This window comes from Gracilinanus agilis, chromosome 4, assembly GCF_016433145.1.
Source record: "Gracilinanus agilis isolate LMUSP501 chromosome 4, AgileGrace, whole genome shotgun sequence".
Taxonomy (NCBI): Eukaryota; Metazoa; Chordata; class Mammalia; order Didelphimorphia; family Didelphidae; genus Gracilinanus; species Gracilinanus agilis.
Genome location: NC_058133.1, coordinates 409,750,894 through 409,770,727, shown reverse-complemented (window position 1 = coordinate 409,770,727; position 19,834 = coordinate 409,750,894). Strand labels below are relative to the sequence as shown.

At 38.0% G+C, this 19,834-nt stretch overlaps 1 protein-coding gene across 1 annotated transcript in view; it reads right to left on the bottom strand.

The window, feature by feature from the left end:
* LOC123246633 (SAM and SH3 domain-containing protein 1-like) overlaps window positions 1-17,508 on the bottom strand; it is a 131,074-nt gene extending 113,566 nt beyond the window's left edge. Inside the window, exon 1 of the mRNA XM_044675458.1 lies at window positions 17,079-17,508. Within this exon, the coding sequence (XP_044531393.1) occupies window positions 17,079-17,186 (108 nt within the window). The 5' untranslated portion in view covers window positions 17,187-17,508. The remainder of the gene's footprint in view (window positions 1-17,078) is intronic.
* Between the last annotated feature and the right edge of the window lie 2,326 nt (window positions 17,509-19,834).

Here is a 19,834-nt window from a genome sequence, read left to right as displayed (position 1 = left end):
TCTTAATGATTCTTTGGGTAACTCCCAGATCCAATATTCTATAAATATTATCAAATTCTTCTAAATGTACTCTTCCAAATCTTTCCGGCTTTCTTCTGGGTTACCTGAACATTGGATGAAGGGAGAAAGGTCACAAAAAAAATTACCAAAGTTCAAATGCAGCCCCAAACCCTTACTAGCTGAGTGATCCTTGGCAAGTCACTTAACCCTGTTTACCTCAGTTACCTCATCTATAAAATGAGCTGGAGAAGGAAATGGCTAACTACTCTAGGAACTATTGTCAAGAAAACCCCAAATGGGATGATGGAGAGTTAGATGTGACTGAAAAAACAACTAAACAACATGGGTAAATCACTTCATCTCTCTTGGTTTGTCATCATCTATGAAATGAAAAAGGTAGACTACATTTAGTTTTCTAAGAACCCTTCAAGCTCTATGGCTTTGTTTAGGTGATTCCAGAGACATTGATAGTAAGAACCAAAAGGCTTTTGTTCCCTTCACATTAAGGTTAATAGGAGCCCAATCTCACAATTGTCTCAGAAAGATTACTCTTTAATATTTTTGTCACAAAGGAAAACATAGTTCATGCCAGAAAACAATGCTTAGCCACCCTATCACATACTAAATGCTCCTTCCCTGATGACCAACAACAAACACTGAGCCAGGAAGAGGAATAGGATTACTTCACCTTCAAAACTGTCCCTTTGCCACCAGTAAACAACCTTCCTTGAGTTTTACTACATCCATCTCTATCACTCTGCCCTTCTCCTTAATCCAGTCATCTTCTGACACCCAGGTCATTTGTTCTCTTTTCTCAGTAGGGTCAGTCCTTGGCTTAAGAGATTTCCTCTCCACCCTAAACCCTGACACTATACTCAGGAATTCAATTTTATTCTATTTTAAAAATATATCCTTGAGAGTAGAAGTTGTTTAATTTTTTCATTTCTATCCCAGTTGGTTAGCAAAGTGTCTGGTACATAGTAAATACTTAATAAATGCTTGTTGACCAACTGATTGGTCCTCATGGACTAGAAAAGGGTAAAAGGACTAGAAAAAGGTATATACTCTTAAAACAAACATTATTGGGGCAGCTGGGTAGCTCAGTGGATTGAGAGCCAGGCCTAGAGAGGGGAGGTCCTGGGTTCAAATCTGGCCTCAGACACTTCCCAGCTGTGTGACCCTGGGCAAATCATTTGACCCCCATTGCCCACCCTTACCACTATTCCACCAAGGAACTAATACACAGAAGTTAAGGGTTTAAAAAAATTAAAAAAAAAAACACTATCTAGTCTTCTCTGTGGAAGAAATAGCTCAAAAAATCACATTTACTTCTCTTTAGAGAACCACAGAAATGGAAGATAATTGAAACAACTCTCTCCCCTCTGGTCACATCTTAAACAGACTGCTTACCATATGGCTTACTACTACCACCAGAGACCAAACCCTAGTTCCTCTTGTTTAAATTAGTGCCCTGGATAGTATTTCAGGACTGATTAAACCAAGTTTTTCTTCAACTTATTCCCTCAGACCACCTTTTCAGTCTCCCCAACAATTCATCCTCACCTACCCCAAATGTCATTCTCCTCTAGTTCTGGAATTACCATATTTCTCTTTTGTATCCCCCCTTAGAATGTACGCTTCTTGAGGACAAAGTCTTTTTGTTTTTTTTGTATTTATATTCCCAGAGCTCAACATAGTGCTTGATCTATAGGAAATGATTTATAAAAAAATGTTTTTTCATGCATTCATTTAACCTCCTAAACACCCCATCTCCCTCTTTATTCCTTTTCAGTATCACACATATATCTGAACAGACCATCATCACCAAGAACTATTCCACTTTTATGATGCAAAATTCTGAAGAATAGGGGATTGTGATCAAAGAAATGAAATTCTATTTCTCCTTCTTCACCTTTCCTAAATCATTATTCCTTCCATTCCTCCTCATTCTCCCTCCTGCACCTGGCAGATTGCTATCTTCCGGTGAGGAGACCTTCTTTTGACCCTGAGCCCCTGCCTTTTATATCCTGCTGTGCTTGTCCCTAGAAGAAAGAGGAAGATAACTAGAAAACAGGACTTTCCATCTCCTGCTGCCAAATCTATAACCTTCAGAAGGAAGAGGAATAGTGAAGTCTGGCCTCCCACCTGATCATCTGACCCTGTCTGTGCCTTTCACCTTATGCAGTATTTGGCTTCTTGCCTGATATCCAGCTAGGAAGAGGAGTGGCACATTCTACTCAATAGTGAATATTCTTATATCAGGTCATATCCTACATGTCCCTGTGATTTTGAACTCCTGTAAATCATTGTCCAAACCCCATTACTCATCCCCCCCCAATAATCCCTTCTCAGTGTTCCTTTAAAACCTAGCCCCTGTTTGTACTCCAAAGGAATAATAAGGAAAAAAAACTTGTACAAAAAATATTTATAGCCATGCTCTTTGTGGTGGCAAAAAATTGGAAAACGAGGGTGTGTCCATCAATTGGGGAATGGCTGAACATGTTGTGGCATCTGTTGGTGATGGAATACTACTGAGCTAAAAGGAATAATAAATTGGAGGAATTCCATGTGAACTGGAATGACCTCCAGGAATTGATGCAGAGTGAAAGGAGCAGAGCCAGGAGAACATTGTACACAGAGACTGATACACTCTGGCACAACTGAATGTAATGGACTTCTCTACTAGTAGCAATGCAATGACCCAGAACAATGCTGAGGGACTTATGAGAAAGAACACTATCCACATTCAGAGAAAGAACTGTGGGAATAGAAATGCAGAAGAAAAACATCCGATCAATCACATAGTTTAATAGGGATGTGATTAGGGTTTTGACATTTAAAGATCACTCTAATGCAAATATGAATAACATGGAAATAGGTTTTGAATAATGATACATGTATAACCCAGTGGAATTGCTTGTCAGCTCTGGGAGTGGGGAGGGAAACAGGGGGTGGGAAAGAACATGAATCATTTAATCATGGAAAAATATTCTAAAGAAAAAAAAAATGCCCAGCTCCTCCCACATCTTTCTAGTCTTAATCCTCATTCCTCAAAAGGTAGTACTCTTGATCTGGAGGCACTGGCTTCTTTGCTAGACCTCAAACAAGACACTCTATTAGCCCTGGGCATTTTCTCTGGCTGTTTCCCAAGCCTAGAATGCCTCTCCCTCCTTCTCTAAGCCTACTGGCAGCCCTGACTTCTTTCAAATTCTAATTAAAATCTTTTCTTCTACAAGAAGTCTTTACAAAGGACACTTAATTCAAGTGCTTTCCCTCTTTTAATTATTTCCTAATTTTTACTGTGTATAGCATATATATGTTTTATATGTTTGTTTTATCCCTCCATTAAATTGTGAGCCTCTTGTGGACAAGAACTGTCTTGTGCCCCTTTTTGTATCCCAAGCACGTAGCATAGTACCTGCTGACAGAGACAGATGACAGAATCTGACTCTGGAAACAGCTTCATGGGTCGTGGAGCCAAGGTAAGAAGGATGTATATTGGGCTTACAGGAGGGCCTGTTCCAACTAAGAACTACACAGACAGCTTCTCAGAGAGCAGTGGTAAAGTTTATTGGGTTGGGGTCTAGAATTTATAGGGCAGATGACATAGGTAAAAGGATTAGGTAAACTTTTTGCAAGGGTAATGGTTAGTAATGATTTACAAGATAGAGACAAAGGATTTAGATTACCTCAGTGGTTCTGAAGAGAATTTTCTATAAGATAATAAATCACAGTAAATATGTAACCATCTAGTCCAGATTCTCAGGGAAATGTTTGGCTTCAGTGAGTTTGTACAGAACAGCCAGTCTACCAAGTACATCAGGGAGGAGTTTGGGGGCCTCATTTGAGGAGAGATTCTGGCCAGACCATGGCTTTGGTTTTACTGGGCCCTACTCTCACTACTGGGGGCTACAACCTACCACATATAAGACACTTAATATTTATTAAATGGAATGCTTATAGAAAAAAAAGAAATAACCATGACATCTGGGTCTACCTCAGTTATACCCTCTGTATTGCCTAGTAACCCTTTGATTCTCGCCTGACACGCTAAAATAGTGTTAGTTCCAAAACTCTTTCCAGACCTCTTAAGCCATTTCTTACTCATTCCATCTCAGCCTAGATGTATGCCTCCCATTGTACTGAGAAAAGAGAGGCTGACCATCAGGAGAAAGTCCCTTTTCCCTACTTCACTCAATACCTTCATATCTTTCATCATAACATATTCTCTTTACATATTCTCATCTTTCTAGAGAAAGAGGTAATCCTTCTCTTTACCAAGACTAACTCCTCCCCTTGAGTTCTTAATCCAATTACTTCCTATCTTAGCCCCTTCAACCATTAACTTTATCATCTTCAATCTCTTTGTCTATTGGTTTCTTCCCCTCCATTTACAAACAGGATCTTGTGTCTCTCATCCAAAAAATATAAACAAAAACAAAAAAAAACCTTTCATTTGACCTTAACACTCACCCCAAGCTATCACTCTATCTTTTTTCCTTCAATAGCCAAATTATTTAAAAAGGGTCTCCATCCCTTCATTCCCCATTCATTTCTCAATACCTTCTGATTCCCTTACTCTCCTGAAATTATTCTTTCCAAAGTTAAGGAGGACCTCTAAATTGTAAAAATCCAATAGCCTTCTCTTAGTCCTCCTCCTTGAGCTTTTTGATAGTTAAACACTCCCACAATGTCTATGTCAAAACTGCCAGTAAATGTGTCTGAGGCCAGATTTGAACTCAGGAAGATGAGTCTTCCTGACTCCAGGCCAGGCATTCTATCCAATGAATCATATCCAATGGTCTTTACTTGCATACATACTATATGTACTCCTAATAGACTGTTAGGGCAGAGGATTATTTTTTTCTTTCTTTGAAACCCAGAACCTAACATAGTGTCTTTCAAAGAGAAGATAACCAATAAATGTTTGATGAATTCTATGTTTTGGGGTACCCTGAACTGTACTATGGGGTGAATAAGATGAATTAGCTGGCTTATGGGGGTAACATAACCTAAAGGAAAAGGCACTGGTTCCAGAGGCAGAGGATTTGTTTTTAAACTTCAGCTCTGTTATTTACTACCAGAGTAGTAAATAATGTTTCATTTCATCTCTCCAGGTTTCAGTTTAGACTAGATGACTTCCAAGATCCCTTCCCCTTTCTAAATTTTATAATCCAACCATTCAATTCAGTAAGTATTGAGTCTTTAATGAATAAGAGGTGTTCTCACAGACAGCAGATCTCCCATCAACCCCTTCTTTCCACATCCTCTTGGTCAAAGCAGACATACAGTCCCAGACTGTGAGACAGGGTCCTCCCCGGATGAAATGCTTCCTGAGTGCATGTCCTTACTTCACCTTGAACTCAAGTAAGTGAACTGAATAAACCAGGCTGGCAGTCTGGAATTTACAGTCCCCAGCAGTAACTAGTGAAATTAAAATATGCTAAAGATTCAAGTTTGGAGCCATGGAACACAAATCTCAAGTTACAAGAGGGGATCAAGAACAGTGACTGTCATCAGAGGGAGAGAGAGGAGAAACAGGGCTAGGAATTAATTCTTTAAGAGATTCTTCTATTCCTCAGTGCATCCACATACATTCCATGGAATCAGCCTGTTAAAAAAAAAATATCACTTTTATTTCAAAGCTTATCAGCCTTAATGATATAAAAAATATCAAGGATATTTAAACTTCAAAGCACCTTAACTCTTTTTATGGTCACTGATCCTCTATCTAAGGCATTCTGCTTATTACATATGGGATATGAAGACACCCCCCACCCCCATTTATGAGAAGTGACAGACTGTCTTCAGCCTTTGCTAATTCTACAATGTAATGGATTGCATGTAAGCGTGTGAAGATTCTGGTACTATCTAGCCTTTTATTCTGTGGTAGTAATACAGGATAGGGTCAGCTAGGTAGCACAGTAGATAGTGCTAGGCCTGAAGACTCATCTTCCTTAGGTCAAATCTGACTTTAAACACTAGCTCTATGCCCCTGGGCAGGTTACCTACTAGCTTGTCATCCCAGCAAGTCATTTAACCCTATTTGCCTCAGTTTCTTCATCTGTAAAATAAGCTGGAGAAAGAAAAAGCAAACAACTTCAGTATCTTTGCCAAGAAAACTGCAAATGGAGTCACAAAGAGTTGGACATGACTGAAACAAGTAAATAACATCTGGAACATAGTAATTTTTGCTGGTGGGCTGACTGGTGTCTTCCAATTCTGGGGACAATGAGGTGATGAAGTAAGATAGAATACTCAGTCTGAAATCAGGAAGATATCTTCCTGAATACAAATCTGGCCTCAGACACTACCTGCATGACTCTGGGCAAGTCACTTAACCCTGTTTGTCAGTTTCCTCCTCTGTAAAATGAGTTGGAGAAAGAAATGACAAACCATTCCAATTATCTTTGCCAAGAAAACCTTAAATGGGATCACAAAGAGGTGGACAAAACTGAAAACAAATGAGCAACAACAAAAATTCTAAGGAGGAATACATAGGTTTCACCAGATTGGCAAAAGGGTCCACAACACATAAAAAAATGGTTAAGAACCTCTGGATTAGGCAACTAATATCCATGACCTTTCATTCCTTTCTAGTGACAGCTTGATAGGATTCATTCCTTTGTGGAGCTGAATGAGACCTTAAAAGAACTCACCTAACTCAAACCCCTCATTTTGAAGGGCAGAAATAGAGGATTTAAATGAGCTACTATCTGTTCTCCATAGATAGTAAGTACAAAAGCCAAGATTCGAACCTGACCCTCTGACCCTATACTTATAATTCTTTAAAGGGGGGCAACTGGGTGACTCAGTGGATTGAGAGTCTAGGCCTAGAGATGGGAGGTCCTAGGTTCAAATCTGGCCTCAGACACTTACTCACTGTGTGACCCTGGGCAAGTCACTTGATCTCCATTGCCAGCCTTTACTGCTCATCAGCCTTGGAACCAATACACAGTATTGACTCTAAGACAGAAAGTAAGGCTTTAAAAAAAATTTTTTTTTAAAAGACAACAGCCCTCTAACAAAAAGTTCACTTTCCACTTATAGTCTGTCAATAACACCGCATAAACAAAGCAAATGAGTTATCCTCCACTTCCTTTGACTTAAATGCATTTAACACTAAAGTAGTTTTTTTAACCTCCCACTTGGTGACTGGAACTTCCCTCACAAGAATTCAAAACTAAAAGAAATGATTTGGAGCTGTTTAAAAAATAGCTGTTAAATTAACAGAATCATGAGAAAACATTACAGGCAAAATTTAAGATAACCAAACTAGACAGTACATTTCCATGAATGTCTGAAACTATAAAACTAGAATCATCTGAGTGGCTACTTTATTATTTATATTTACTAACAATTCTACTAAACTACTTTTAAAAATTTTTTGGTGATATGTCTTCTACAACATAAAGAAATACTTTGCATGATAGCACATGTAGAACCTATATCATATTGTCTTGGGGAAGGGGAAGGAGAGAAGAGAATATAGAACTCACAAGGTTAAAAAACAAATGCAAAAAAAAAAGGTTTTACATATAAGTTGGAAAAAGTATTACTGAAAGATGTGAAAAACCTATGAGAGGTCCTATACATACAGAAATATTTATAGTAACTTTTTTTTTTATGGTGGAAAACTGGAAACTAAGAGGGTATCCATAATTTGGAGAATGGCTAAACATATAGCATATGAATGTAATGGAATAGAAAACTACTGTGCCATAAGAAATGATAAAAGGTACCATTTCAGAGAAACCTGGGAAGACTTAAAGAATGGATGGGGACCGAAGTAAGCAGAACTAGAACAATTTCGACAATAGCAACATTGTAAAGACCATTAACTTTTTAAAGGCTTAAGAATTCTGCTCAAAGCACAATTCCCAGGGGACCAATGATGATGAGGCATGTTATCCACCTGCTGATAGGTGATGTACTCTAGATAGAGATCTATTTCTGGACACAGACAATGTGGGAATTTGTTTTGTGAGTATTCATATAGTGACAGGTTTCTTTTCAGATTGGGGGTTGGTGTGAAGGAGACAAAATAAATGCTTGTTAATTAGAAAGTGAAAAAAATAAACTTTATCCTAGTTCCACTAAATATACTGAATCTTTTGTCTCAAATACAATTTTAAATAAAAGTGTAGATAAGTATTTTAATGGAAAATGTTTTCATTACCAATATCTTCTTGATGCCTCCCCTAACTGATTAATTCTGAACATTGCAAGGAGAAAAACTCTTTTACATATCTTCCAACATAATTATTATTTGACAGATTTTTTTTAAAAGCAAAGAACCAAACAAAATTAGATCTATATATTCAAAATTAAAAGTGAACCCCTAGTTGAGAAGCCAAAGGCACATGTTACTCCAATATTTTAAAACATACTGAGAAATTAGAGACTCAGAAAACACACATTTTTTCAACTAATATATTTCAAATAAACACTGCCTTACAAAGTATAGATTTATCCAAGATGTTATTTCTGTGCTTTGAATTTAAATCAGAATTTTAAAGTAGCCAAGTTTCTAAAATCTAATGCTCTTCATCTCCTTTAATTTCAGGATCTTTGGCGTTGACACTGAGTTAATCAAGGGAACCTAGAAGGGGATTTTCCTCTCGTGTTTTTTTAATAAATTAGGTGTAAAATTTTAAGGAACCACATGTAATTTCATGCAGTTCTCTTTGCAATTCCCCTCCCCCCCCAAAGTTTGGGATATTCTTGCAACCCAAATGATTTAATACTATGTGTGCAGGCACACACGTAAAATTTAGGAAAAAAACAGTCATATGTAACTAACAAAAATGAAAATACACTGTTTGCTGTGTCTATATTAATTCCTATTAAGGTAACACTATGCTGAGAAGAGAAAATAAATAAGATATGGGTGGTGTCAAGGATATACTGAAAAACACCAAGGATTATAGAAACCAATTTTTATTTTGCATTAAACATTTTACATTAGCATTTCCATTTCATTTGCATATTTAGCCTTGACTACTTAATGGCACCAGGATTTATCCTCCCAAAGTTTTCATTTACATTTCTTTTCATTCTTTCACTCTTGCTGTCCAGTGATAGAAAGCAGGAACTGACTAGTCTAGGGCAAAGGGTAAAAAGAGATGGATGAGAGAATCAAACAGATTCAATGGAATTCTGAAACTACAGTTTTCTAGAAAACAACATTTAATATAAGATATGGATGGGTGTGTCTTGATAGCAAAAAAGCCAAATAACCTCACTAAAAGGACTTAATAAACAAAAAAGTTTCTCATTATTAGCCCCAAGGACAGTTTAATGTTGAGGTTGATTGCCCAATGGGACAACAATTTGAATACTATATGATAAATTATCATTACTTATTCTTATTGTTGTTAGTAATAACAAAACCTACTATTTATATAGCACTTTAAAGTTTAAGGAGTAGGTCAGTGACCCCAGTGGATGGATGGGCCAGCTTGGAGTAATGAAGTCTTATCTTCCTGGGATCAAATCCTGGGTTCAGTCACTCACTAGCTGTGTGACCCTGGGCACACGTTTAACCCAGGGTGGGGTGGGGGGTGGGGGGTGTTGGTCTCAGCTACCCATCTGTTAAATGAGCTGGAGAAGGAATCAGCAAACCACTTCAGTATCTTTGTTAAGAAATCCCCAAATGGGGTCAAGAAGAATATGACAAAACAGCAGGAGACTAAAAGAGAGAGAGACAGAGAGACAGAGAGGCAGAGAGAGAGAGACAGAGACAGAGACAGAGACAGAGACAGAGACAGAGAGACAGAAACAAATCTCACTTGATCCTCACAACTCTGGGAGGCAGGTACTTTTATTAACCTCATTTTATAGATGCAAAAATGAGACTAAGAAAGGTTCAATGATTTGCTTGGTCACAAAGTTAAGTATAATTTATATTTAATTAGAAATGGAATTAGATAAATACTCTGGAATAACTAAAGAAGTATCTTTAAAACACATATTGAACAGAGAGGTGAGGCTCATCACCTTTATGGATCTTCTAGATACCAAGTTACTTTGATACACTGTTCCTAAGAAAAAGATATGAGATAGGTTATCTCTATAAGACTACTTTCTTCCTAAAAGATTGTTTCCTTGTGTAACACTTAGGAAAGAGAAAAGATACCAAATAACTAAGGTACTCAGAAACAGCTTTGTACACACTGATCACCATTTTAGTCAATTACTGAAGGGGAAAAAAATAAAGATTTACAATGAGGTTTCCCAATATGATTTTGAAAACATTCTTCATTTTGCATCAAAATTATTCAACATACTAGATCAACATCTATAAATTTGCATATTTCCCCCACCAAATTCCTTTCTAGCTCTAAATCCAATAAGCCAACTACATATTATTACTAATATATATCCATACTACATTATTAAATATTATAAAACAGGTGTGGAATTAGCAATCCCATAGTTCTGCAATATAATCGTGGCCTTTCTGTAATTTGGAAATACTTGACTAAATAAATACAAATACCATAAAATGTAAATAATGTTAATTTGTGGTTTTCTAAATCAATGTGCAGCTGGCAGGTTTTCTTTCCTATTTGAGTCTGCCACCAGAGCTATAAAACATCAAATGTTGTATTTCATTAATATCACTAGATTACAACCTTGGTGCTGTCTTTATAGACAATCTTCATGAGTTTGTAGTAGTTGCTTTCCCACCTCTCCCACCTTTGGGTGATAATTTTTACTATATATGTACTGGAGAATCCTTTAAGTTTTCTTTGATTACTATATTCATAGAACAAAAAGCTAAATGTAGTTCTCAATCTACACTAGACATTTACATTTTGGAAAACATAATTGTATTTTTTAGCATATTTTCCATTATTGACCTGATTTAATAGTTTCTACAGGTTCACTACATTCTAAATTAAGAGTTTATAGGAAAACAGGATTTAGAGTTCTAAGAGATGATGATCTAGTCTCTCATTTTATAAATGAGGAAACCGAGGCACAGAAAGCAGAAGCAAATCGCTCAAGATTACAAAAAGCTTTTAATAAATGAATTGCTTAAATGAAGTGTTTATATGTCCTTTGTTAACATGCAACCTTAGAGCATTTAAAACCCTGATATCCTTAAATCTCCTAGAAATAGCAGAGATGGTACTAAGTCATGCCTACCAAAGCAGAAAGAAAAGTGTCAATGACAATTATATTATAGCCCTACCTCTCAGTTATTTAGGGCAAGGAGAAAAGGTTGGGGAAGGGGAGGGGGCAGGAAATAGAAAGAACAGACAACTGATAGAATTTACTAATACTTTAGGAAACAAGTAAGGTGGGATCTGAATCAGATACAAGTCCTGACTTATAAAACTTATATTAAAAATGAAAAAATGGACTAAGAAACTGCTACCTAATAAAAGCAAAAAACAAAAAGGTTGGGTGGGGAAGGTCAAAGGGGAATTGTAAAAGAGGGACCAGAGAAAGGTGAATCATTTGAGTGAATTAGAAAGAGAGGATGATAAGACTGGAGGAGCTAAAGTAGGGTGTGTATAGATTAAGATCTAAAAAAAGAGAAGCACATTATCCATCACAGTTAAAGCTCTTAAGCACTGATCAATAAGTAGTACCTTTGGCTGGAGAGATCTTTGACTTAGGGTCTATATTGTACTCTACAGCTATGTAACCTGGGGTAAATATCAGGATCTCAGCCTTCATGTTACTAGCATTTTAAAAGAAACACTAATATTCCTGTAAAACTCAAAGCCAACTCAACTAGTCCTCCCCTACCACCTGAACTATGAAGATTCCATAATAGGGAAATTGGAGTGACCCACCCTGCCACAGGGGACTAACAATGAACAAGGTTCAAGGTCTCTGAAAGGTGGATGATCCATGTGAAAGACAGTATTGATCTCTTGATCTTTGGCCCTAACCCATTTTCTCATGGGGGTGGGGGAAGGGGAATGATTTACTTTACCTAGAATTTAAGATAATTCTTTAAAAATTTTCCCATTGACCAAGTTAGGAGTATGTGAATATTAGCCAGAAAGCATTCATTACATTTTCCCCAATTAGAGTATACTCCAAGCTTATAAAATTTTTGCCTAAAGGGAAATGGGGAGTAGGGGCTAGTTACTAAGTTTTTCTAACTATTAGGTGCAAATTGTAGTAACCCAGCACATCAGTAATAGTAAAGAGTCCAGAGTGAGTGGTATAAATTCAAAGGTAAGTAGTAAATGAGAGGTACTTTCTTCCAAACACAAGCTACTAAAAATGGCTAACTTGAAAGTTTAACTTTTCTCCCTTCCCATTCTCCAGCAAGTCCAAAAGGAAGAGTAAGACTCTAATCTAGATAAGAGGCCTTCAGTGATTCCCCTTCAGAATTCAGATAAAGAAGGCTTATTTTTGAAGGAAACAAAGGAAAATTGCATTTTTCAAAACATGGACCCTAATTCTTGGTTTGGGAAATAGACTTATCATATTGATAATACACTCACTGGATAATAAGATCACAAGTAATTAAGAATCCATCATTTATAAAACACTAAATATTTATCAAAGTGGCTGCCCAAAATATAAGGAAGATCTGGAACCATTTACCTACTGAATAAGGTAAAGGGCTAAAATCACACATGATTCTCACCTTCATAATATTTCTCAGCAGAAGCCTCATTCTATAATGGAAAATGCCATGTACTCTCAGGAAACTCAGAATGAATGTTTTAAGAGTTATTGCATGGCATACTCCATATGAAGAGGTTTTAATTATACAAAGCTTAAAATGATTTCCTAAGCTGCAAACATGTTTCAGTTTGCATCATAAATCTATTATAATAGCAGTTTGCTAATAAGTCAAGTGTTTACAGCTAGATTTAGATCTGCCCACTGCCCTAAAGCAGCTTAGTTTCCTCTTTGACTTTCCATTTCTCTCCATTCACGCTTCTATTATTAATTCTATTTTTAGCATTTGTGGCAAGCACAAAAAATTATTAGAGGTTGAGCAGAGAACAGTATTAAGTGTTTTTTTTTTGTTGTTGTTTTTTTAATGAAAACAAATTCTGTGACATTTCTTTTTAAAAATTATTGCCTTCTCTCTGAAGTCAGTGCTGTGTTGGTTCCAAGGCATAGGGGTGGTGGGAGTTGGGTGACTTGCCCAAGGTCTCAGGGGTCAGATTTGGGCCTAGAACTTCCAGTCTCCAGCCCTGGCTCTCAATCTGCTGCCTCTTTATACTAGAGATTTTGTGGAATTTCTCTTTGATCTAGGTCTAGGTCTCTCTTGGTTTTGCTGAGATTTCTTGTTCCCACTGGAAAAGCTTATTCACTCTCTCTTTTCTGGTATGTTATCATCTGTATAGCCTTTCTGATTTCTATTTGCTATCAACTTGAATAAATGGGTTTATTTTTTAAATAAATAAAATTACAGATGAAAAATCCTTTATTAGGCAATGAATTGAGCATGGGTACAACCATATTAAGTTAATACAGATCAATCTGCTCACAAACATTTATTAGTGTGCCTATCAGCATGCATTATTCATTTACCATTGAATAAAAGGACTCATTTGAAGATATAAATGATTACATATTTATTGGGTGACTATTAAGTAAAGTTTTAGTTTGATTAAGGCAATGGGGCAATGAATGGTAGAGGTGACTAAGCTAAAGTATATTGCTAACAAAGATTTGAAAAGGTCTCCATCATCAAGAAAAAAAAAAAGATATTATGAATAGAAACTTAATTAGGCCTGCTATATCCAAAGCTCTCAAGGATTCTGAGTAGACTCCTTTAGGAAAAATTTATGGGAATAGCAGGAGAAAAAAAAGTCACAGAGGTTAATATTTGAATGGGCTGCAGTTTCCAGAAAATACCTATAATGTTTCAAGTATGAATCTATACAAGTTATAAGCATTAGCTGATACTTTTACTTTCCAGTAAAAACATATCATCTTGGTATTTCATTTTAATGTTTCAATGGATTTAATCTGTAAGCAAAGTTCAAGTACTAACTTATCGTAATATGTATATGGACGAATTGTTTACTCTTACCCTCAGTTTCCCTTTCTGAAAAAGGAGATAAATTATACTTTATACTACCTAATTCACAAGGTTGTGTTATAAAAGTTCCTGGCAAACCTTAAAACACTTAATAAATATTACTATTACCTATTAGCTTTGAAGTTAGATTTTTATGCTAACTATCTAATATTTAGATTACCTAAAGATTAAGTGCTAATATGAATTGGTCTAAGATTCCTCAGAAGGAATCTTTTCAGATTGCATTTTATCTAATATACTGGCAATAATAAACTATTAATTTGAGGTGACAAGTATCAAATAGTTCTTTGAACAGGAAGAGTTAAGAAAAAACTAGAAAGATTTACAGGAACTGATGAAAAGTGAAGTGAGAAGAACCAGGAGAACACTGTATACAGTAACAGAAATATAGTGAAAGACTAAATTATTAACAGCAAAAGAAAGCTGCAAGATAAACTCAAGGGACTTGTGATGAAAAATAATCCCCATAGCAAAAGAAGGAACTGTTAGGTCTGAATGCAGATGAAGTATGCTGTTTTTCACATGATTTCCTTCATTAGTTTTTCTAACTGTATATGTGATATATCTTCTTTCTGAGAAATATGGAAATGTGTATTACATGGCAGCACCAGTAATAATCTATGTCAAACTATTTACCACCTAAGGGAAAAGGAAGAAAGAATCAGAATTGAAAATGTTCAGATAACAATTGTCAAACATTGTTTCCGCATGTAATTGAAATTGAAATCTTTTTTTTTTTTAAGTTTAAAAAGAAAATAGTCCTGCCAGAACAAAAAGAGCACTAAAAATTTGGGCTCCAGTTCCCAGTTGCTTTACCTTAGAAAAGTCACTTCGGTTCCCTTATCTGTAAAGTAGCAATAGTAAAATTCATTCTATCTGATTTATAAAGTTTGTGTGCATCAGTTGAAACAAGGACAGAAAAACCACTGTCACACAAATGTAATTATCAGATTTCACTATCAGTATAAAATAAAGGAATTACAAGGACTTCTGTTTCAATAAGAATAAGAAAAGTTAACTCTTAGAGCTGTAGGTAAAAAATAAGGAATTCTGTGTTCTTTGGAATAATATCCTAAAAGAAGTAGCACTAGAAAAGAGCCTTTCAAGGTAAATAGAGTAAATTTCTAATGTTCAAATGGTAATAATTTTGCTTTAAAGTTTTAAACTGGATTGCAGTCAAGGTGAAATGTCAAGTCTCTTTTGCTACAAACCTGGTCTCTTCCCTGTAGGCATGTTCACAAAAGGGGTAAGACATGTCTTTCTCGTTAAATTATCAGGTAGTTTTGCTAAGGAAAACATTCAAAGGGCTAAATATACCCTAAAGGAAAACTATATCTATAAGGGTGGGAAAACACATGTGAAAACAACTTGTTTATGGCAGGCTTTACATATTTTCAAACCTTATCCCATACTACTAGTTTTGAAAGAAGTGCATATTTTCTTCCCTCCTGCATCTGCCCATTGAATAACAGGTTTGATCTCCTTCTGCCCCACCCATCTCTAAGTCAGCCAAACAAGACTTTGCTGTAACTGGCCAAACACAGGGCTAAAACCTGCCAGGGAAGAGAAAACAGATCTTCAGTAAATGCCAATGGACTTCATGACTAGCTCCCTTCCTGTACTTCTTTCTCCTCCCCTTTTTTCCTTTCCCCACCCCCACTGACTGATCCCATTTTTTCATTAGAGCCATTAACCAAAATTTAATGGCCATAATAGGATGCTACAGAACTGAATCTCTAGTTATTGAAGGCTTCTATAAGTAGGAATAAATATTTAGGGGGGCAAGTAGAAATAAGGCATTTTTCCTGCTTGGAGAAGTATTCAAAACAACCTACCAACAGTTCAATCCATTCAGTGGCAGCTCAAAAAGTTTGTAGGGAAAAACATTAATTTTAATGCAATACAATTAGAAAACAAGTTTCTACCTGTCCAAAATTAAGATTCTTAAAATATAAGAAAAATGAGAAATCTATTACTTATCTTTCCCTAATTCTCTAGATGCAACACCAGTAACAAAAACAACTAACAGAACAAATAGAATAACTTCTGGATTTTGATTTAGAAGAAAGAAGGACAGGGAAGAAGAATAATTCGTCTATTTTTAAAATGTCTACTCTGTATCAGTCCTCATCCAACGTCTTTTCAAACAAGAGATTCTATGAATTAACCTCAGACTACAGGTGTACTGTATGATATAAATTGTGCATAATTTTTTCATGTTTTCTCTAAACCTGCAACTATTTTTTTAGAACAAGAATTGAGTTATCTATCCTGCCTACCCCTCCACTCACACCATACAAAAAACAAAACAAAACAAAAAAACCTTACCCTAACCCCACTCCTAATAAAAACAAACCCTACTTATTCCCAGTTATTAAAGATTGGTTCAGGTTGAAGCCTAATCTTCTGCATACTTGAAGAAAACTTCAGACATGATGCCAAATCCGAAAGATATTTTATCAAGCATTTCAAATGGCATGACAATGTAGAATTGACAAATTACATTTTGGTCCATAAAATCTGAACCAGCCAACCTACAAGCTGGAAAAACTGAAAACAGTGTAATCTTCTTTGAGGCAACTGAGTAAAGAAACGGTTGTGTTCCTCTGAAGGTCAGACAACAAAGGAGACGCAAATGCAAGCAGGGGTTACAAACACCTCCCCAAATCCAAATGTTCTGTTGGATTTAATATGCTTTGGAGCTCAACCTTTCTGTGAGACACTTTTGCCTTCTCTCCACTAACTTTTCAGCAGGTGCCCGAGAGAAAACTTGGCTAAATAATACTCCCCAGAGACCAAGGAATAGATCTGATCTGATGTGAAGGCGATTCATTTTGTATAGGGGGACTGAAACCGGATTCCCATGTGTGTTTAACCCGCAAGCAACAGATCTACTTTTAAAAACACAACAGGGCAATGGCTACAACCCTGAATGATGATGCCAAACAGAGAGGAGTTAGCGCGAACGCCACTCAAACAAATGGGCTCCTATCTGACCTCGAAAGTCTTCGGTCATCTTTCCTCTCTCGTTCCCCAGGTAACTCACCAGTATCCCCATGACATCTGTCCAGAGCCTGGAGAAAGCGTCAGGCGTGATGCTGTCTGACTCTGCTTCTCCTTCTGGCTCGGGACATGCGGCTTGATCCTGTTCCATGGTTGAGTCCTCTACCTCACCCAAGCTTCACCAGATCCACTGGTGGGTGGGGATGCGCCTACCCTCCACCACACAACTCCAATAGTAAACACTTCTCCAGCCCGGCAGAGCGGCTTCACCATGCCTTCCTCCTAGTCACTAGTGCGGGATACAGAGAGCCTCCCCAGTGCATGCCCCAAGGGGGAAGAGGGGGCGGAGGCAGCGTCCTCAGGGCCGGCCAGATCCTAGCTCAGGAGCTCCAGCTCTCCCCTCGCTTTCGTCGATTCTGGAGCACAGCTCTGCTCGCCATCAACCTGGGCTGGAGCGCAGACATGCTTTTCCAAACTTTCCTAGGGGAGCTCCAGCCAGCCCTAGGGGAGCAGCAAGCTCAGCTCGCTCACACCACTGGGCGTCCCAATGGGGATTCCCGCCAGCTCCTACGCTACCTGACGTTTGGAGAAGGCGTTTCTCCCCCGCCCAACAACTTCAGTGACCCTCTTCAGCCCGCCCCTCCTCTCTTCCGCCAGTCCGACTAGTCCCGGCCCCCCAAGGAGTCGGCCAGCTCTGGTTCAAGTTTGCAGGAAAACCCCAGGCCCCCTCTGTCCCAAATGAGCTCTTCCAGTTTCACATGACTGCTCACTCTGTCTATCTTCCCCTCCGGCCCGCCCCCCCCAAGCTTCAGAAAGCTTTTTAGCAACAAAAGGTACTCTGAAGTCAGGCTCTTCGCATGGAAATGAACCACCAAAAGGGAGAACAAACCGCCTGTTGAAAGAGCGGCCCCGCGGAGCTCCAGGCGCCAAGACTGCGCTGGGCTGCCCGCAACTTCCCAAGCCTGCCCTTCTCGGCTGGGATGGGGGCTGGGGAGAACCGCTTCTCTTGTCTGCTTGTTGGGACCGGGAAAAAGTTAATCTTTAAACGAGTCCCGCCTGCGGACTTGACCTCTTCAAGTGTCTTTATTATCCCCACCTTACCGCGGCGGAGCCCTACAACTTAAGGAATTTCAGCCTCTATTGGGCAACACTTGCGAATAAAAAGAAGTCGGGGAGAGCCTGGCCGCGAGCCCTTCCTTTGCATTGGTAGGGGTCTGCTCTTTGGACTCTTGTCCCCTCGTCACCCTAGGCCTCCACTACTGGGTCTTAAAACCCTTAACCCCACGGGGGGGAAAAAAGACTTGGGATGTCTACGGAGGCTTCCCATTAAGTTGGGGAAGGGCTGGGCTAGTTTTAAGACCACGTGTTATGACTGTAACACAGTCAACAAACACACCAGTACTAGTTTTTCCAAAGTGGAGGAATCGTGACTGGTCGCTCTTAGCCGGAGAGGCGCCCTAGAGAAAGATTTCTTTCTTCGTGAATCTTTCAAAAATAAAAATGAATTGAGGGCATTTAGCTTGGCGGATGATCCTGATTATTAGTTTTAATGTTGAGGACCAATTCAATTCTATTTAAGCTCAGCATTTGTGTCAGGCACTGTGCTAGACCCTGGAGACTGGAAAAGAGAACGACTCTACCCTCAAGGAATGTACACTCCACTGGCAGGCTACAACTCGTTTAGAAATTAAGTAAATTTAAAAAAAAATTCAAGAAAGAAAAAGACCCCACCAATAGCTAGGGGAATCTAGAAAGACCTCACAGGAAAACACATCTGAGCCTGGCTTTGAAAAGAGCTAGGGATATTTTCTGTGGCCCAGTGGATGGAGTACTGGGCCTGGAGTAAAGAAGACTCATCTTCCTGAGTTCAAATCTGGACTCCCATGCATACTAGCCATGATATGGTAGGCAAGTCACTTGATCCTGTTTGCCTCCATTTTCTCATCTGTCTAATGAGCTGGAAAAGAAAATGACAAACCACTCTAGTATCTTAGCCAAGAAAACCCCAAATGGGATCATGAAAGACTGAAAAAAAAAACAAAAACCAACAAAATTAAGGGATGCTACCAAGGGGAAATGAGAGAATTTAATCTGAGCAAGAGAAATCTTTTGTGCAAAGGTATGAAGGTTGGGGATGGAAAACAGTATGTACAGAACAATTCACAGAATCTCAGTTCAACTCCTATTCTGAGGGCACATATAAAAAATGGAGACAATCACTGTCCAATAGAAGCTTACATTCTGCAACCAAACCTAATCATTCTCACCAATCTCATGAAATGTTTCCAAAATAGTACACATTAATTAAGCATATTCTAGGGAAATTTAAAAAAAAAAGTATATGTGCATTTAGGGAAGTGAAAAAATACCAAAAAAAAAAAAGAAGTCTATGAGAACTGACATTGTCACTTTGTAGGGTAAGAAATCAAGGAACCACTTCTTTGGAGAAGGGGGCCTGCAAGTCAGACTTTTAAGAATAGGTAAGAATTCAATAAATAAGGAGAGAGGAGACATTTCAGACATAGGGGACAGTATGAGCAAAGGAAAGAATACATTAAGTCCAGGGCTTTTAGGATAGGGAGAGTCCAATTTTGCTGCATGGCAAGAGTGGAAGGGAATTGTAGAATGAGATAAAACTAGAAAAGCAGGGTATTGGAGCAACTAGGTGGCTTAGTGGATAGATAGCCAAGCCCAAAGACAGGAGGTCTTGGGTTCAAAAATGACCTCAGACTTAGCTGTGTGACCCTGGGCAAGTAACTTAAAAGTAATTTAAGCTCAGTTGCCTACATCTCTTCTGTC